This window comes from Amphibalanus amphitrite, unplaced genomic scaffold, assembly GCF_019059575.1.
Source record: "Amphibalanus amphitrite isolate SeventyFive unplaced genomic scaffold, NRLGWU_Aamphi_draft 000120F_arrow, whole genome shotgun sequence".
Lineage (NCBI taxonomy): Eukaryota > Metazoa > Arthropoda > Thecostraca > Balanomorpha > Balanidae > Amphibalanus > Amphibalanus amphitrite.
In genome coordinates, this window is record NW_024881615.1 from 522480 (window position 1) to 542282 (window position 19803).

The 19803-nt window shown below is 57.6% G+C and overlaps 1 protein-coding gene across 2 annotated transcripts; it reads left to right on the forward strand.

Moving 5' to 3' along the window:
- The first annotated feature begins 253 nt into the window (after positions 1–253).
- LOC122381439 (golgin subfamily A member 2-like) lies at positions 254–18780 on the forward strand. Of its 2 annotated transcripts, XM_043365595.1 has the most exons (13): positions 254–387; positions 1281–1339; positions 1740–1931; positions 2170–2601; positions 3697–4132; positions 4409–4562; positions 4816–5350; positions 5545–5637; positions 5850–6128; positions 7079–7156; positions 8401–8599; positions 9965–10129; positions 17394–18780. In XM_043365595.1, the coding sequence occupies exons 2-13, from the start codon at positions 1292–1294 to the stop codon at positions 17819–17821; spliced, it is 3039 nt and encodes a 1012-aa protein (XP_043221530.1). In that variant the 5' UTR covers positions 254–387; positions 1281–1291; the 3' UTR covers positions 17822–18780. The 2 variants fall into 2 exon arrangements, with proteins under 2 accessions (XP_043221530.1, XP_043221531.1); XM_043365596.1 differs by lacking the exon at positions 7079–7156 and having other exon boundaries at positions 269–387.
- The last annotated feature ends 1023 nt before the right edge of the window (positions 18781–19803 follow it).

Below are 19803 nucleotides of genomic sequence, written 5' to 3' on the forward strand. Positions count from 1 at the left end.
TATTCTAAATGTAGCGTACCTTCTTTTCGCATCCGCTCCTATGGAGTAACATTCATGGTCTGTTTCGTCAACAGGATTGCCCTGAACTTTTGTACATTACTTTCCCGTCGCAAGCATATTTTAGTTTTCGACAGAACTTTTGAAGTCTGCATAGCAAGCATCCCACGGAACCCATTATTTGTGGCAGCAAAATAGCAGCCGTGACGCGTCAGCTGCCGAAGATGCTGGGACAAAAGTGACGCGAAATGCAAATGTAAACAAACTGCATCAATCACACACGCGTCTTTTATAGACAAATATTTTGTTATTTTGTGGATATTGTCGGATGCTGGTTGGGCCTCGTATAATTGAAACATCATCTTCTTCAAAGTTCTCCTCTTATAAGTGGTAAGGTATACCAGTTGTGTTGGTAAAGTACATTTTGTTCAAAGCGTGCTGGAAACAACTGAAAACTGAGTGTTATTTTTTAAGTTTGTTGTTTATAATTTTCATGGATTATGGATACCTGTTGATATAGGGCAAAAAGTACACAAATCAAAACAACAATTTGCCATAGGTGCCTGTGTCACAGATACATGTAAATGAGAAGTGAACTCGAATTCTTTGAAAGGGAATGGTGCCGCAACATCAACACAACATAGAGAGTTGATATGTCTAGATTAAGTACGGTTGGTATGTTGGTAGGTTGTAGGCTGGTAGGTTATACGTTTTAGGTGGGTAGGTTGTAGGTTCAAGGTTGTAGCTCAGTAGCTAAGGTAAAAGGTCAGGGTAGATTATTTTTAATCTTCACTGTCCTTCATCTGGTATTTGTTCAGAAAGGTCTGATTTACAACTGTGGTGCCATTGATATGAAAATACAGTAACAGAAATTGTAGGTTGTAGGTTGTGTTAGGTTGTAGGTTTGTAGGTTTATGTTTTAGGTTGGATTTTGGTAGGTTGTAGGTTTGTAGGTATGTTGTCATCTACACATTTACCGAGAGCTGCATAGGTACTGCGCCTTGGGTACTGCATGGTGGCTTGTTTTTCATTGTTGTTAGTGTGCTACCTAAGGGCTAAGGCTGAGTGAAAGTGCAGAAATTGCATTGTGCATGTATTAGTTACGAGTAATTTTGGCATCATGTGGTTGGAAATCACAAAGTAATGATAGAAAATCACAAACACTAAGTACCTACTACCTATGCTAGAAAGCGGAAATGCAGCAGTGCCTTTATTTAGATTGTTAAAAGTTGTGTTTAGCTACCTATACTTCTTATTGAAAGGGGTTATCTTTTGTGCTGCAGATCGGTATAGGATGGATATGGCATCCAAAGCTGATAAAATTGCATCTGCCAGGAAGCTGGTAAGTTTTTTAAATCAACAGTATTCAAGCAAGTGCCAATAAGATTAAAGCATCAAGCTTGCTAGGTTTACTTAATTTGTTGATTTGTTGTCAGCCCTATAGTATTGTGCCTATATTTTCAAGATGCAAGGACTAAATAGCACTGGTGCAGTTAGCTTTCATTGCAGGAAACTAATACAAAGCTTGTCTGGTAAATAGCAATTGGTATCGTATCACCAGCATCTGAGCTGTTGTTGCTAATTAGAATGCCTCTGAGTGGATGTGTTTTGTTATATGCAAAGTCATTGTGTTGCTACTTGGACTTTATTTAGGATGTTTTTATACATCACTATGTCCTGAAGGACATGTTTGTTATGTTTTGTTCATTTGTGTTTTGATGACACTGATTGTAATATTTCAGCTGAAAAGTTACCAACAGAAGAAGACCAAGGTAGACAAGCCTGCATCACCAGCCCCAGCATCAGACTTCACCATTCTGAGTGAACCCCCTGGCCCTACCTTCATTGAAGATGCTGTCTCCATTGAAAAGCCTCCAGATCATGCACCACTTATCCCAGAGCAGCCACCAGGGAGCGTAGATGAGGCTGCCAAAGTGAGTGTTGTTTTCAATTGTGCTATTGCTACCAACTAATGTATATCAGAAGTGTTGTGTAGTCATCAGTTTGATTTCTTAATTAAGTCTTGATCTTACTGTTCTTATCTTATCTGTCTTTATCTTTTTATCTTCTGTTCCTGATTCTACTTCTATTAAAATGTATATTTTTAGTTTCCTAGCACTTGCCTCCTAATTGTAACTCATACATCTGGCACTGTTCTCTGCATTTTCACAGAGCTCTCCACAGCTTCCGATATTCACCTTCCCTGCCGACGGGAGCACGTCATTCTCCGAGTACCTCGGTAACCCGCCGGCCCCGGTCCCGACTCCTCCGACCGCCCCGGGCGCGACTGCAGAGATGCCATTCTCCGGGATGGAGCCGCCTCCGCCGCCCGCCGCCGAGCCACCGCAGCCTGCTGCTGAGGCCCACCCCTCGCCATCCCCGCCGACCGGCACGGAGGTGCCTCAGGAGCCGGCTGCCGGGCCCGTCCAGGACGACTCGCCGCCGGGCGCCTCGATGGCCTCCAGTTTCACCTTCGCCGGCTCTCAGCCGTCGGGACCGGGCTCACAGGGTAGCGCGGCGAGTAGCCGCCACTCGGACTGGGAGTACGTGGTGGGAGGTCAGCAGGAGGCGGCCGCCGGACCGGACGCCGCCGGCGCTCAGCAGGTGGGTGGCTGCAGGCGGCGGAGGGGGAGCTGCTAGCCTGCTAGCATGGTGGGGGGGGGGGGGGCAACAGTCGGCGTATTGCACTCAGGATCGGGTGTGAATGGTGCCGGCACCGGTCACCTATCGACCGTTTTCCCTCCATTGTTCGACGAGCATACTTTCGGCTTTTCAATCGCGCACCATGCGTCGAACGTGCAACGGTCATTTACTGACTAGGTTTGTCTGGAAACTGGAATGGCAACACAACCACCAGGGCGTGATGTTCATCGTAACTCTTGATTGTGTCATACTTATGCAAATTTTTACTGGGCATGTTTATATTTTCATCTCCCCGATTCCCGGTGACAGCTGATAAAGAGCATGGATAAATCTCAATATGCAATGCTCCTTGGCCAGCGGACCCCGCCGAATGGCCGATACCGGCCGCTCCTCAGGCCTGGCACCAGTGCTCTGCGTTCGCTGGGTAGCTATGGGCAGTGTGCAATGCTCCTGGACCGGCGCAGACCACCGGTGCCGGCCGCGGACACGGTGATCGATGGCCGGCCGCAGTCGGCGCTGCTCGCTGATGATGATGGACTGTTTCTTAAGGGGATTATGAACTTCTGTTATGGCCGCCGCCAGCGCTGTTTTCTAAATTGTTACTGATACGCGGCCAGTGCGTCATTTTGGACATATCCAGGCCGCTAGCAATGTATTTTCATTTTGAAATTGGTGGTTCCTGGCCATTATAGCCCGACTTCAGTAATACAAATGTGCGAGAAATTCTTCTGTGTGGTTTACTTTTGCAATTGTGATATCGTGGTTATGGGCATTTCTGCGGAACATGACATTTCTTCTGTCATATACTTGATATATTGCTGAAGTAGCAAAGAAGCCATAATGCTAGCTGCTTCGTAATTGGTGTCTAGTGTCTGCTTGTAGTCGAACGGAAACTGTTGTTCTGAATTATTCTCCCTTTACTTCTTTCTAATGCTTTGTTCTCAGTTGGACCGACGCTACCTCCTCTTTAGTAACATTGGATCCCCGTCGTCATTTGACTATATGTCATTACGAGCTGCCGTTCTAATCTGACCTTGTCTTCCCCTCCGTCGGTAGGAGCGTGCCGAGGTGGCCGCCGCTCCGGCACCAGCTCACCTGACCTCCGAGACTCTGCGCCAGCTCAGTGACCGGCTCAGCCAGATGACCTCGGAGGGCGAGGAGGCCGAGGGCGAGCCGACCGCCGCCGGTCCGCCGGCCACCGACCAGCGGCTGGCGCAGCGCAACTCGGAGCTGGCCGCAGCGCTGGAGGCCGAGCGCCGCGCCCGCGCCGAGGCAGAGCGCACCCTGGAGGACCTGCGCGCGCGCCTCTCTGAGCTGGAGCAGGAACAGGAGAGCGGAAGGCGCGCGGCCGACCTCCGCCTGGAGCAGGAGCGCGCCCGGCTGGCCGAGCAGGCGCGCGCACAGGCGCAGACCATCGGCATCCTGGTGGCGGAGAAGACTGAGCTGAAGACGGCTGCTGAGCAGCTGCAGGCTCGGCTCGAGGAAAAACAGGGTACGGGTGACGGAGGCGCTGGGCGGGGTGGAGCTGGTTGGATCTGTCCACATTTTAATCTGGTTTTGCTTCGTTACCGTGTTCACAGTCTAGTAAAGTTGGCAAAACCGCCCTAGTTTGTATAATTTTGTATTGCTACGCATTTTCTCCCCTCAGCTCTCTTTCTCTCTCCCTTTTTCCCATAGGTACTTTATCTCACATTTGTATGTGTCTGTGTCAACTGCATCTCAACGCCAGTTGAAGTCCTCATGTGACGTGCGATCCCTCCCCTTGCAGCCGAGTGTGATGCGTCTTCCAGTCAGCTGGCCGCCGCCCAGGTTCAGATCCAACAGCTGCGAGAGGAAAGCTCGCGCGCCGGACAGATTGAGGTCTCCGTCCAGCATCTGCAGAGCCTGTACGCCCAGGCCGACAACGAGCGCAACAGAAACAGGTGCGTCGGGCGTGGCGGCTCAAGAGAACGGTGGTTAGACGGAGGGACTGAGGGGTTCGGTGTTCGGCGGTTGGTTGGACATTCTGGCAGTAACCTGAGTGGTATTAGCTTTCGCCTTCATTGATGAGCTGATTGGCGTTAACTCGTTGCATATTTTATTGCCGAATCGTTGTATTGATTTTTTTCTTTGCTATGCGCTTCCGAATTATATATTGTTTCTAGCCATTGGCATTTTGACCTATGTGTCCGCCAGGGAGCTGTGCTCGGAGCTGCAGGAGGAGCTGGACGAAGCCCGCCAGCGACTGCGCACTCAGCTGGACGCCAACCAGGCGCTCACCCGCCAGCTGGCCGACACCAACTCACGGCTGGAGCTGGCAGAAATCCGCCTTACCCAGCTGGGCGGCGGTGGTGGTGTGGGGGAGAGCGGCAGCGGCAGTGGCGCCGAGGAGCGCGCGGCCGCCGCCGAACGGGAGGCCGCCCAGCTGCGGGCAGAGCGCGACGCCGCCTCCGTCCAGTTCCGCGAGTACACTGCCGCGCTGTCAGCGCGTCTGCAGCAGGCCGAGGCGGCGCGGGACACGCTGACAGCCGAGCTGGCCGCGCGGGACGATCAGGCTGCCGCTGCTGCCGCGGCGCCACCGCCGGAGCAGCCGCGGCAGGAGGCGGCGGTTCAGCAGGCGCCACCTCCGACCGTCACTGAAGCCGAGCGTCGGGAGCTGGAGGAGCTGCGTCAGGCGGCCGCCGGAGCCGCAGAGGAGACCGACACACTGCGGCGGGAGCTACGAGCGCTGGTGAGTCCAGACTGGTGGCTCGAGGGGTAGAGGGAGGGTAATAGATGTCACCTGGACGGTTGCAGACGCTGTCTCATCACCATTTCATTTTTGTCAATTTCCCTTCCAAAATGAAGGAAATGTCATGTGTCCGTCGCGGCCATGGTCGAGGCCTGGTCAATTTCCGCTGAATTTCCCCGTGTGTGCCGTTGCAGAGTGAGGAGAACACGCGTCTGACCCTGTCGTCGCAGCAGCAGGCCGCCGAGCTTCAGGAGATGAAGTTCACCGTGGAGCGCGTCAACTCATCGGTACGTCTCTAATTGTCAGATTACCGGACTTCGTAGGATCGGTGACCCAGAGGCTTGATGGCCATCGTGCATCTCTCGTCTATGCTTGTGTTTACTCCGAATTCGTAGTTACAGGCTGCTGCATTTTGTTGTGCACTGTTTGTGTTTTGGTGTGTGATTATGCTCCACTGTCGCTGTATAGCTGATGTAATTTCATGATGTGTTTGGCTCAGGCTGTCGACAACGGTCAGCTGGCGCGGGAGATGGAGAGCGACCGAGTGGCCGCCAGCCGGGCCATGGCGCAGAACAAACAGCTGAAGCAGCAGCTGCAGGAGCTCCAGGACGGCTTCATCACGCTCAGCAACAAGAAGCTGGAGCTGACGGAGAGCCTGGCGGCCGAGCGTCAGGCGTCGGCCGAGCGGGCGCGCCAGGTGGTCGAACTGCAGGAGCAGCTCGATAAGATGACGGCCCGTGCCGCCGAGGCGGACCGACAGAACATGACGGCACACCAGGTCAGTCGCGCGAATGGGCTGGGACGTCTGATAGTAGTTTTGGGATGGTCAGTACAGAACTGCGTCACGCACTAGGCCAATTTGCGCCTAATGTGTAAAGTCTTATCAGTGTGTGCAGCCGTGTTACAACGGCCGATGACTCACCCCTCGTACCTTTGTCCTGGTTCAGAGAGTACCTCCACATTAATATCAACCACGACGTTTGATTCGGCCGGTCCGGCCCGGTCACTGATTGACTCCTGTTATCCTGCGCCACCATGAGCCCTCCTCTGCCGTGCACTGGTCATTAGAACAGCCGATCGCCGCGGCCAGACCCTGCTCTGTCCGACAGTCCCGGTGAGCCTAACGGCCAATCAGCGACCGTGCCGGAGCTGCCGATCGGCGCCATTCGGTGACTGAACGCCACTCGGCGGCCGGACTGCGCTGATGGACGATGTGTGAACTGCGGAGTAGTTAGAGCGGTCTGGACTGTGCTGGGAAGTGCTGAGTAGTCAGAGCCGTTCATGCTGGGCTTGTAAACTGCTGAATCGTCAGAGCGCTGGTCATTGGCCGAGAGAGCCGTGAACTTTCCGGACCGCGCTGCCGACTCGGTTCCGGACCAAATTTAACTCCGCCGTCGAATAGGAACTGGCCAAGTTGTAAAACAGCGTCGAGAAGTTGTTTACCAGGGGGCCCTCGGCGCAGTTTCGTTGGTGGTGTTTTGTCACACCGCAGCACGCGCGTTATTTGCATGTTATGAGCCCGCAGAGTGGAAATGCTGTTTCTGCTTTATCAAACTGGTCGCCAGGGAAGCGTGCTATGTTAGCTGTGACCTTGGGCATGTCCTGAGCGACTAACACCGCATGGTTGGAGGGGTGGGGTCAGCCGGGGTCACCGGCGGTCGGCAGAGGGCTGCCGGCGTGTCGTCACTGCGGGCTGATGACGGTTTGTGATGACGCCTCTCTCGACAGGTGATTGACCAGCTGCGCCACTGGGAGGCGGTCGGCAGGCACGCGCAGGCGCTGCAGGCCGACCTGACGGCCGCAGAGGTCAGTCAGCTGGTGTTGTGGTGTCTGTGACCGTTTGGTGATCCGTCCCGCGCTTACAGCACCGGTCTTCAGCTCTACACAGTTCATGACATTGCACACAAACACAGTCGGGCTTTGTGTTTTTGTTGACCTAGCTTTTGGTTTGCCCCGCTACCGCCCCAGCCCTAACTTCCTTTCTCCATCCTCCCCCTCCCCGTCGCCTGGTGTTTGCTGTGCTTTCAACACGGCCATCTTCACCAGCAGCCGTTCTCTTGACGCGACCTAATGCCTTACTTCCTGTCCTCTGCCTTCGACTCTGCCTCCCATAGGTCTCCTATCTTACCGATCCCTTCCTCTACCATTCCTTCTTGTTCCCTATATCCTGAGCACTGAGCAGTACCCGTCCCCCTAACTCTGTAACGTTTCCCACCAGCCTCTATAGCCGACCCTGACCCCGTCCCCTCCCTCCCCTCCTCCCTCCCCCTCCCCGTCCAGTGGCCGTCCTTCCGCCGTCGCCGACGCCGCGCTCGACTGGTCAGCCTTTGTGTGCGCCGGACGGCCGGGACGGCGCCGGGCCCGGACCCAAACTGCCATTGTGTGGAGGGCAGCCCGCTCGACTGCAGCCGCCACGGCCTTAGAGGCCCACGCCTCGTGTTATATGAACTCCACTGGGCGTGTGTGGGGCGTCTTCATGGCGTGGAGGGGAGGCTACATTAGAGAAATGGGGAAGCTTGTGGGGCGAATGCGTTCGCATTAGCATGTGCTCGTTCAGTAATGATTCAGGGAAGATTAATGCAACGTCTAACATGAGCACATTAACTTCCGTGCGTGAGAGATCTGGGTCACATGAATATTTTCAATTTCCTTAGATCGGCTTAGTATACCGCTGCTTAATTGCCGTCTTTCGTGTTATCTGTGCGTGCCGCCCTGTCGGATTTGCATGTTTCATGTGATTTTATGGAGCACTGCACTGCGTTTGAATGTATGCCATTCCACCGGCATGTCTCCATTGGGATATACCGTCAGCCCGGTATAATCCCTCCCTATAGCTCCGCCGACCGCCACCCTAGTTAATCCCTCCTCTCCTCCCCTTCCCCAGAAGATGAGATCGGTCGAGTCTCCTCTCCCTCCCCTTCCCCCTTCAGAAAAAGCTGTCCCTGCTGGGCTTGGCCGCGTGTGACCCTCCACCTTCTCTCCTACTCTCTCAGGAGAAGCTGACCCGTCTGGGTCGACCTCTCCTAACCCTCCCCTCTCCTCCTCCACAGGAGAAGCTGTCCCGCCTGGGCTCGGCCGCGCCGTCCGCCGCCGGTTCAGAGGCGACCCCCGGGGCGCCGGAGCGACCTCCGAGCGCTGCTGGTTCCGAGCCCCTCTCCAGCCGCACCCAGTCTCCTGTGCCGCGGCCACCCATCGAGGAAGTCATCAGAGAGCGGGAGGAGCTGCGAGCGCGACTCCAGCAGTTCATCGGTACGGGAGAGAGAGAGAGAGAGAGAGAGAGAGAGAGAGAGAGAGAGAGAGAGAGAGAGAGAGAGAGGGAGGGAGGGAGGGAGGAAGGGAGAGAGAGAGAGAGAGGGGGGAGGGAGGAGCTGCGAGCGCGACTCCAGCAGCTCATCGGTATGGGGAGAGAGGGATGGGGTGGGAGGTAGGAGAGGGAGAGAGAGAGAGAGAGGCCTGAGTAGCGAGTCCGGCTGCAGCAGTTTATCGGTAGGGGGAGGGAAAGAGGGCGGGCGTCTACTGACTATGGGGTGTTTATCTTTGCTGACCATTTGCTGGAGCTGGCAGATAGTTTCGCTGCGAGTGGATGAATCCTGAAATTATTCTGCTCAAATGGTCCCTCATCATGATGGTCATTTTTCACCCCGATGGAATCATGGTCGTATTGATAACACATGGGCTTTGGGATTGGAACATTGCCCCAACAAATGAGAAGCGATGGTTAGTCTATGAGCTGCTCTCTACGTGATGGACCACTCCCATTATCTCGTGCTGTGTTCAATTTTTGAAAATGCAAAATTTAGTAGCTCTTTTGCTGGTACTTATCAATAGTTACGACTTTCATTTGTAATCCATGAGTGAGTATCCGTCGTGCAAGTGACGCTTTGCGTTTTCCTCAATAATTACTTTTGTTCGTGTTCACCAGCGTGATTTACTTATGTTGGTATATGTTAGTCGGTGCCCCTAAACCCTTTGTCGCTGTTTGATCGCTGCACGGCCGGTGGTCCGCTTTCTTTGGCTCATGTGAGGTCGGTCCAGTGAGACCTGCATTCCCGCAACCACGCGCACTTGTCCTCTCTTGATAGATTGTCCGTCCCGCTAAATGTTGCGACCGTCCTGAAGCCTATTCTTTGTCTCGGTGCTTTGGCGCTGCCCTTCCCTCACTCGTCGGCAGTTCTGTGACACTCTCCTGTCTTCAGTTCCGAACTTTCTCCTTGCATTGGCGGTCTATGGATCTCCTGTACCCAGCTCTGTTCTGTAACGTTCCCCTTTTCCACATTTGTATGACCCGTCCTCTCGTGTGTACAGGCGGCGGCGCCATGGACAGTATTTGACAGTAGACACTTACCGTAGACAGTAGACACTTACCGTAGACAGTAGACACTTACCGTAGACAGAAGACACTTCTATAACCCGTCCTCTCGTGTGCACAGGCGGCGGCGCCGTAGACAGTATTAGACAGTAGACAGTAGACACTTACCGTAGACAGAAGACACTTCTATAACCCGTCCTCTCGTGTGCACAGGCGGCGGCGCCGTAGACAGTATTAGACAGTAGACAGTAGACACTTACCGTAGACAGAAGACACTTATCTAACCGGTCCTCTCATGTGCACAGGCGGCGGCGCCGTGGACCCAGCTGAACACGAGAAGCTGCGCTCAGCCCTGGCGCAGCTGGAGAAGCGATTCTGCGAGGTCATGAACCAGGTGGCCGCCCTGCGGGAGGAGCGGCAGGGCCTGGAGCACCTCTGTGAACAGCTGCAGGGCGAGACGGACACCATCGGTGAGAGCCGGGAGCGGAGAGAGAGGGAGAGAGAGAGAGAGAGAGAGAGAGAGAGAGAGAGAGAGAGAGAGAGAGAGAGAGAGAGAGAGAGAGAGGCTGGAGAAAAATACACACCTTCAATGGTCGTGCGTGTTGCTTTGTTTGACGCGCTCTAATTCTCAAATACCGTCCGATTTGTCCGTGCTCGGTTCGCCCGCTGGGGAGTATTTGTGGTAGATTGTCCATTAGGCTCGTGTCGATACGTTCGAATCCCCGAAAGCCCATTTCTAACCTGTTCCACACGCTGAGCCGATCCCATTTGCTATTTGTGTCATTGGTTGGACAAATCTGTGTGCGGACGGCGCTATACATGTATTTGGCCGGCTGACGGCCGCTGGGCGCTGATAGGCGACAGCCCGGTGCCAGTGAGTGGGTCCGCCGCGGGCCGCCGCCCCGCTCCGCCGCCCCCATCGGTCGGTCGGACTGGTGACGGACTGACGGCCCGCTGCTCATGGCGTGATACCGGAGACGGACCGCCCCGCGAGCACCGTCCGTCAGCCGGCCGGCGAGCGGGCCGAAATTGGAGACGGGACGCCGGCCGCCGGGTCACGACGCCGGCCAAATTTACCGACCTGCATGACAGAACTCATGCAGCGGATGAGCTCTAAGTGCGCCCACGGGACGCGGGCGCACGTATTAATTCGGCGGAGACGCGGCGGCGGCGTAAATCGTGTTAGGGTGAGGGATGCTTCCTGGCTGCGAGGGGCGGTGTGGCCGTGGTGATTGTATTATATACGGGCCATCTACACATAATGGTGAGCGGGGCGTGGTAGTAAACATTTCATGCCGAGACCCAATCACAAAGCACGGTATATTGCTACCCAATTTATTCAGGAGAGATAAGGAGGAATTAATATTCAATCGTTCCGAGTTGCTGCAGTTATGAGAGTCCGCTATAAATGCAGCGGGTTGTAGATATGTATCTAGTAATTAGAATATGCATTTAATTAGCATCCGCTCGCCTATTTCTACTGCTGGCGTGACAAGCGCCAACTCTGCACTATTCATCACCGCGAAATCATAATAGTGGAATCTAGAACGCTTTTGTTTTCATTTGATTTCATTTCATCACGTATTCTGAACCATCTCAGCCTGCTCCATCATGACCCGAATTGAACCGGCTCGTCACGAATTCAGCCCTGTGCCGGCCTTTTTCCGCAAACCACTTGACCTAATCCGTTCAGCGCTGGCCATATGACACTAAATACGGGGAAGCGGACGTGGTACCCATGAGTCTGGACGGCTGACGGTCGGCCCGGTCCGCGACCGACCACTGAGTGTATTCAAAGCGGTGGCAGCGCCGGGGTCCGGGGAAACTGTCTGCCGTGCCGCTCCGTACTGAAACTGCACGCAGCCGCCGCCGCCGGGCACTGATCGATCTTCATAAACCGGCGTACCGCAGCGGAATTTATGAATATGAGAGGCCCGAGTGGGTTAATACGGCGGTGTTTATATGCTGCCGCGGCGCCGGCCGATCATGTAGCTAGACAGCCGCGGAGAATTCCCGACAGCGGGCGCAGAATTCGCCGCCAAACAAACTCAGAATGCAAACATGTACTAGATTAGTTGCCGTAACTTGCGGTTTAGCTTTCCCCTGTGAGAGGCGGAGTGAACTTTATCATGATTTGGTCGTATTACCAGTCAAAGGCAAAGGTGAAGCCAATGCTTTTCTGAAAGCAGACACACATCAATGAATGTAAAAGAGTTTTGCATCTGCGTCTAACCGATAGACTGGTGCTTGTCCCTGTTATGTTCGTGATTCACGGTTCGAGTGAGAGAGAGCTTAAGAGAAACGCGATTTATTTACTGCCGGTGCGAATGGGCCGAGAGAGTCCTCCAACAACTAAACAAGTATGGCCAGCGCCACGCCTAGTCGCCCGCGCCAGTCACGCCGCTTGGCGCGCACGATCAGCTGAGCGCCGGCAGGGGCGCTCCCAGGCACACAGAGGTGGGGCCGCAGAGGCGGTCCAAGTACACACCCCCTATACCCGAACACAACATCCCCCCTCGAGACAACAGTCGTCAAAAACACAAAAACACAACAATGCACGACGTTGTCTCACAGTCACTCCTCATACGAGGTCGCACCCCATTGAACTCGGAGCCGACCAGGAGCGCGGCGCTGCCGTCGAGAACGACGCGGGAGAGCGGCGGCGGCCGTCTCCACCTCGGGTGACCGCACCGGCGACGAGCGGCACACGGCCGGCGCACTAGCGGCGGGTCGGACCGCCCTCTCGGCGGCGACCGCGGTGCGCGCTGGCGGCGGCGGCGGCGGCGGCTGAGGCGCACCCGCAGCGGGCGGGCGCGGGGCGGACGGAGCCACAGGCGGGGTGGGTTCCGTCAGAAGCGGCCGGTATGGGCGCAGGTAGCGGCGGTTACGCCACAGGACCCTGCCACTGGCCGTCTTGACGAGGTACGTGCGCCGCTGACCGACGCCCACGATCACTCCGATCCGGTTCCATCGGCCGGTGGCGGGGTCTTGAAGGTCGACCCGGCTGCCGATCTTGAGCGGTGACAGCCGGCGCGTGCTCTCGTCGTAGCGTCTGACCACCTGCTCCTGGAGCTCGGCAGCCTTTTCTTCACAGACAGCGGCTGCTCGCTGCCACTCAGGAGCGAAGGCGCGGTGGTGCGTGGGAACACCAGAGCGAAGCGGGTGACCGAACAGCACCTGTGCCGGCGACCGTCCGTCTGCTCGGGGCGTGTTACGGAGTTCGAGCAGACTTCGGTCCAGTTGGTCCTGGTCGAGCCGGCCCGATGAGGACGCAGCCAGCACCAGCTTCTTCGCTGTCTTCACGCAGGCCTCCGCGTGCCCGTTAGCGCGCGGGTAGTGCGGTGACGACATCTCATGTCGTACGTCCCAGCGCTGGAGGAACCGGCGGAGCGTGCCTGATGCAAACTGGGGTCCGCCGTCTGACCGGAACACGGTCGGGACGCCCGTCTGCGAGAACATCAGTCGGAGCTGCCGCGTCAGATGGTCCGCCGAGGCCGTGCGGGGACACACTGTGACATACGGCCACCCGGACAGCCGGTCCACGTACACCAGGTACGTGTGTCCTCCAGCGGAGAAGTAGTCGGCCGAGACCGACTCGAAGACGCGTGTCGGTGCGCCGTCCTCCTGCCACATCGGCTCCCGGGCGTGGCTGGGCAGGCGCTGACGGCACTGAGCGCAGGCGGCGACAGTGTCAGCAATCTGCTTGTCGATGCCCGGCCAGTACACACTGAGCCGAGCACGGCGCTTGGTCCTATCAACGCCCTGGTGTGACTCGTGGAGGTTCTCCAGCACACCGCGTCGGAGGGCGGACGGGATGACCAGTCGAGCGCCGTAGACCACCAGTCCGTCGTCGATGGCCAGCTGATGGCGCACGCCCCAGTACGCTCGTACTGCAGGGGGCGTCTCGTGCCGGTTCTCTGGGAATCCGGCCAGGATCAGCTCGCTGAGAGTCTGGTACTCGGTGTCGCGCTCCGCGGCGGCGCGGACTCTCTCCAGTGTGGAGTCGACCAGCGGAGCCAGCTGGGCGCCCTCCTCCGATCGAGCGGAGGCCTGCAGCGCGGCAATGACGCTGGCGTGCAGCGGGTCGTCCTCGGTGTCCATCGCTCCGTCGTCATCAGCGGCGGGGTCGCTGGTGGGCGCTCGCGAGAGCGCGTCTGGGATCACGTGACTCGATCCCTTCTGCCAGCTGGTGGTGAAGCTGTAGGCCAACAACTTCTCTCTCATCCGCTGCAGACGCGGGTTGTCGATCGAGTTGAGCTGCTTGTAGTTTAGGATGGTCACCAGCGGTCGGTGGTCGACCACCAGGTCGAAGTGGGGCATGCCAGCCAGGTAGACATGGCACTTCTTGCAGGCCCAGAGTACAGCAGCCAGCTCCAGCTCGATTACAGCATATCGGCTCTCGGTATCGGTCAGGAACCGTGAACCATACTGGACCACACGCCAGTTCTCTCCGTGCCTCTGGAGCAGTGCAAAACCCAGTCCTCGGGTTTTAGCAGCGTCCGTCTGTAGCACGGTCGGCAGCTGGGGGTCGAAGAATGCCATCACCGGCGGTGACGACAGCACAATCTTGGTGTGCAGAAACGCTGCCTCGTGCTGCTCAGTCCAGCGCCAGACCCGGCGCGACTTGAGGAGGTCTCTGAAGGCCTGAGTCGAGTCAGCCAGCTCCGGTGTGAGGCCGCTCAGCTGATTCACCAGACCCATGAAGGACTGCAGGTCGGTGACGTTCTCCGGTCTCGGGAAATCAGCGATGGCGCGCGCCTTTTCATTGTCGGTGGTGTAGCCGGCCGGGGTGATCTTGTAGCCGCAGAATTTGACCTCATTCTGGGCGAACTTGAACTTCAGCGGGTTCAGCGTGATTCCTCGGTCGTCACAGCGCCGGAGGATTTCGATCACCTGCTGCAGGTGCTGCCGGTACGTCTGTGCCACGGCCAGGATGTCGTCGACAATCTTGACACAGTTTGGGATGTCGCCGAGCGCGGCATCGCCGCGCCGGTTGTACTCGTCTCCAGACGCACTGCATCCCATCGGACAGCGGACGAACTTGAACCTGCCCCACGGCGTGATGAAGCAGGTGAGGTCCTGACTTGACTCAGCGAGCGGCACCTGGAAGTAGCCCATCTTGGCGTCCAGAGTCGACATCCACCGGTGCCCGGCGGGCAGACTCGTCACGGCATCGTGAGGAGACCGGCAGGGGTACGTGGGTCGATTCACGTACCGGTTGAGTCCCGTCAGGTCCACGCAGAGTCGAAACCCGGACGGGTTCTTCGGCACGCACGAAATGGGATGGCACCATTCCGTCGGGTAGTCCACAGGGACGATGACGCCGCGGTCCAGCAGGTCGTCCAGCTGCGCCTTTACCTCGGCACGCCAGGCGAAGGGGATCGGTCTCGCAGCGGTGACCGACGTCGGACACGCGTCGGGCCGGAGTTCGATCGTCATCGGACCGCCGTCCATGACTCGAAGAGTCGAATCTTGCCCGAACACACGCGGGAAACACTCCACCAGAGCGGCTGCATGAGCTGCACGGACCGCCTCCGGTGGGTCTGAGTCGCTGTCCCAGGCCGGCAGCGGACCGCTGAGGCCGGCGGCCGGGCCGGGTCCATCGGCCGGCGGCGCCGGCGCGCCCGTCTCGGTCCCGGTGGCCGGACAGGGCCTGTCACGCGGCGCCTCATACGGGGCCGAGCGGCCGCTGGCGCTACGAGCGGAGCCGGCAGCGGCCGGCGGTGCAGACGGTGTGACGTCATTAGAGGGTGTGACGTCACCAGCGGATGTGACGTCAACAGAGGCCGTGACGTCATCAGCAGGGCGCGGTGCGTCCTCGACGGACCGGATCTGTGCCGGAAAATCCCTCGGCAGAATCCCCAGCGCCACACAGTCGAACCAGCTGAGTAGCAGGCCAGTCAGCTCCCTGATGACGAACACGGCAGCGGTGGTCGATCGGTCGCCCAGCTCCAGAGTAGCCCGGAACGACCCGACACAGGTGAGCGGCTGTTTCCCTACTGCTGAAAATGGCTGGCCGATGCAGGGCTCCAACTGCGCTGGTTCCACGCAGATGGAAGACAGGCTGTCTTCGCCGATGACTGTCGCCTCGGCGCCGGAGTCGGCCCGGGCCGGCACGGTGAACACACCAGCCGGCGTAGACAGTCGGACAGTCACAGTGGGAGTCGGCCGCGTCGAGATGCCGTTCACGTAGACGTCTCTGATGACACGGCAGATGCGCGGCTCTGACGGCTGCCCCACCGCGGGCCGCGCGCGCTCCGGTGCTGCGCGCTCGGCGGGGGCAGCGGCGCTCTCGCGCGCCACCTGGGCGCACACCACTGCAAAGTGGCCGCGCTGGCCACACGAGTTGCAGATGGCGCTAGTAGCGCGGCACGCCGCCGGGTCTGCGTGGGCGGCCCGCCCGCAGCGGCAGCAGCGCGCGCCGGCCGCGCCCGCGGAGCGCCCGCCAGGTTGGGCCGCGGGGCGCGCCTGGGGGCGGCGCACGCCGGCCGTACCCGCGGAACGCCCGCCGGGTTGGGCCGCGGGGCGCGCATCGCGCGACCTTGAACGGCGGTATGCCGACAGACGGCTCACTGACGCCGTCGGTGAGCGGAGGTCGGAGCAGGTAGCCCGGGCGTTCTCTGACGCACGGCAGATGTCCACCGTCTTCTTGAGGTCCAGCCCCGGATCCTCCAACAGACGCTTCACCGTCTCCTCGTCCCGCAGGCCACACACAATCTTGTCACGCAGGCGTGAGTCGTAACAGTGTGTGCAAAAGTCGCAAAATACCGCGAGCTCCTTCACTTCGCACAGAAACTCCTCAAAATTCTCGCCCTGCTCCTGGACACGGGCGTAGAACGCACGGCGGTCGACCAGGACACTGCGCTGCTTACGGAGATGACTCTCCATTGCGTCTACCACCGCGGAGAGGGGAGAGTCGTCCGCTATCGTCAGTCCATAGCGCAGCACCCGGTGCCAATCTTCGTCGAGAAGACTGAGAAGGGCAGCTCTCTGGGCAGTGACGGGCAGCGCGGACGCGCCGGTCAGAAGCATGTACCCGTCCAGCTTCTCCCTCCATACAGCGAAGTCGCGCAGGGATGTGGAGGACGACAGCTGAGGCGCCGGCGTTGCAGCAGCAGGCAGGCGCACGGGCGGGGCGGCAGCCGACGTCCGGGCGGCTGTCGCCGCCGAGGCATCGTCGGCAGCGACGGTAGCGGGTGGCTGTCGGTCGGCGACCAGTCGCTCCACCATCTGAGTGAGCCGCTCCTCGCGCTGCGCTGAGTCTCGCTCCCGCTGCGCCGACAGCTCCGCCTGCTGCAGGAGCAGCTGCGTCAGTTTCTCAATGTCACTCATCGTCACAGATCACGGCGCGCTATACACTAATCACTGATACACTGATACACTGATCACTGCGCGCACGCACGGAACCATCTACTGACCGCGCCATGTTATGTTCGTGATTCACGGTTCGAGTGAGAGAGAGCTTAAGAGAAACGCGATTTATTTACTGCCGGTGCGAATGGGCCGAGAGAGTCCTCCAACAACTAAACAAGTATGGCCAGCGCCACGCCTAGTCGCCCGCGCCAGTCACGCCGCTTGGCGCGCACGATCAGCTGAGCGCCGGCAGGGGCGCTCCCAGGCACACAGAGGTGGGGCCGCAGAGGCGGTCCAAGTACACACCCCCTATACCCGAACACAACAGTCCCTAGCTCCTCTAAGCAGAGTGATCACCTCCCCTCTGGCCCTGTCTTGCAGGCGACTACATCAGTATGTACCAGGTGCAGCGTTCGGCGCTGAAGCAGCAGGCTCTGGAGCGGGAGCAGGAGCTGAACACGCTGAACGAGGACCGCCAGCAGCTGCGACAGCAGCTGGCCCAGCTGCAGCAGCTGGTGTCGCAGCTGATGGGCGGCCAGCAGCCGGCGGCGGGTGCTCCCCCTGCTGTCACGGTCCCGGCGCTGGCGGCCCCGGACAGCGGCACCAGCTCTCCGGCCGAGCCGACCGCGCCGTCCGCTCCGTCCGAGCCGAGCGGGCCGCCCGCCCCGGCCGAGCCGGCGCGCCAGCAGACCGCCCAGCGCATCCTCTCGCTGATCGAACAGATCGGCGCCAGCGAGTACGTGGACGGACACGCGGCGCCGCTGCACGTGTGTCAGCACTGCCGCGGCAAACGGGTGCTGAACGTGTAGTCCGGCCGGCCGCCAGAGACAGAAACACGCTGTGATGATCGCGCAAAGTGTGGATGGTGACCAGAGCCGTCAGTGAGCTCCAGCGATGGTTTGTTTAGCTCCGATGCCATCATGGCGCGAGGTTCTGAACGCTCTGCGGCGAGGCACAGGTCGCAGTGACGTCGGGTGGCCACACGGTGGCGTCTGGTGACCGTGTGGTGACTATGGTGACTATGGTGACTCTGGTGACGTCCTATGACCGTCCGGTGATAAGTGTGCGGTGGATGGTGACCAACGAGCGCATATGCGTGGGCTTACAGTGCAGACATGTGTCGGACTGCCTGAAGAATATGGCCGACAGCGCTGCCCCGTACCCGTAGGACCGAAGAATGAAGAGGCTACGATGCAAAAATATGGATTGCCGTTGTGTGTGTCGAGTCTGCTCGAGAATTATGACAGTATTGGCGTGATGTCGGTTATTTATTTAGGCCTCGGCAGTGAGGTAATTAAGTACATTAGATTTTATGTGATGAGGATTGAGGGAATTCGAGGCAGCCCTGTACATGACGACTGGGCGAGTCGATATGAGACTGCTAAATTCCATCACCGCTTTGTGGTGTGATAGTGCCGGTCACGTGACCACTGACAGGCTGAATTCCGACGTCACGTGATGGTTAAACCAGACTCCGTGTAAAGCCGCGTATATATTATCGTGTGTGATATTCGGGCGGCTAGGCGCCGCTTCAGTGCCTGACGGACTGTGGGACGGAACTGGCTGCGTCCCGGACCTAGAGTGAACGAGTCGCCTCCGCAGCGGGGCAGATATCGCTCGGGAACGGACGACGTCCCCAGAGTGTGTCTAAGGAATCACTGGTTTGTTGGCGTGTTGGGGGGCGGGTCAGCGTCTGTGGGGTGGTTACGTTTGGGATTGTTTTATTGTTTATTTTCCATCACCAAAATACATGGATTTCTTAGTGATATGTTGGAGCGTTTTAGGAAGATTGGCGATCTTTAGGAGGTACTCTGGAACAATTGGAGCGTGGTCGCCTCACAATGGATTATCGGCCGTTGTATCGGAGCTGCCAGCCCACGATACGGCTCGCTACCGAGTGGCCTTTGAAGAAGAGCTTTTGGCTGTCGGTCCGATCGACCTTCCGAGGCCTTCAAATGAAAATAAAAAGGCCCTATTTGACAGTGAACTCGACATGCGACTGTTTCATGACAAATGTATCGGTTAGAACAATACAGGTCACCTTGAAACTCCAAATCAGAATGTGTTAAAATTGTGTCCATGGCGACTGGTTTATATGTGCCCACTAATTCGCATGTGGCGAAGGCAAGAAGTTCAAATACGGTTTCCGTTTTAGCATTGGCCCCAGGAAGGCTTCTGGGATGTTTCATCTCACCCGCATTGTTCTCGTAAACAGGCACTGTATGTGAAGCAGCAGGCATGGTGATCGACCCTGCGATCAGGGACCTGGATGATCCGTCAGAGGGTGTCCGATTTTTGAGCGTGCAGATGCGCTGTTCGCAATCTTCATATATGCATGAGGAGTGCCGAAATAATGCACTGTTTACGCTCGGCTGCGACTGCTGGCGGGTCAGAACCCCTGCGTCTGACAGCCGACGGAGAACAGGCGAGAAGACCAGACAGGGCGGCCGAATCAGAGGTCAGAGGCGCCGAGAGCACCAGCTGGGGAGGCGGTCACCGTTATCTTCGCCACGGTCGCCGGCCGCCGCGGTGCCAGAGAAAATGTTTGTTTGCTTTTTTGTAGATTACAGTGATTGCTTATTTGTCCCGATACGAGTTTTTATATTACTCAAACTGGGTCATGCATGGGTCGATAAAAGCGGAGGAGGATGACAGAAAATAAAACTCGGTAAATGTCTGGAGAAGAAAAAAAATCGACAATGGGCATTCCTTTGCTCGAGCTTTTTCCTGCAGGAATTTCGCCTTCATTCGGGCATTCAGCATAACATCTCCCGGCGTCGCTCAAAGTGAA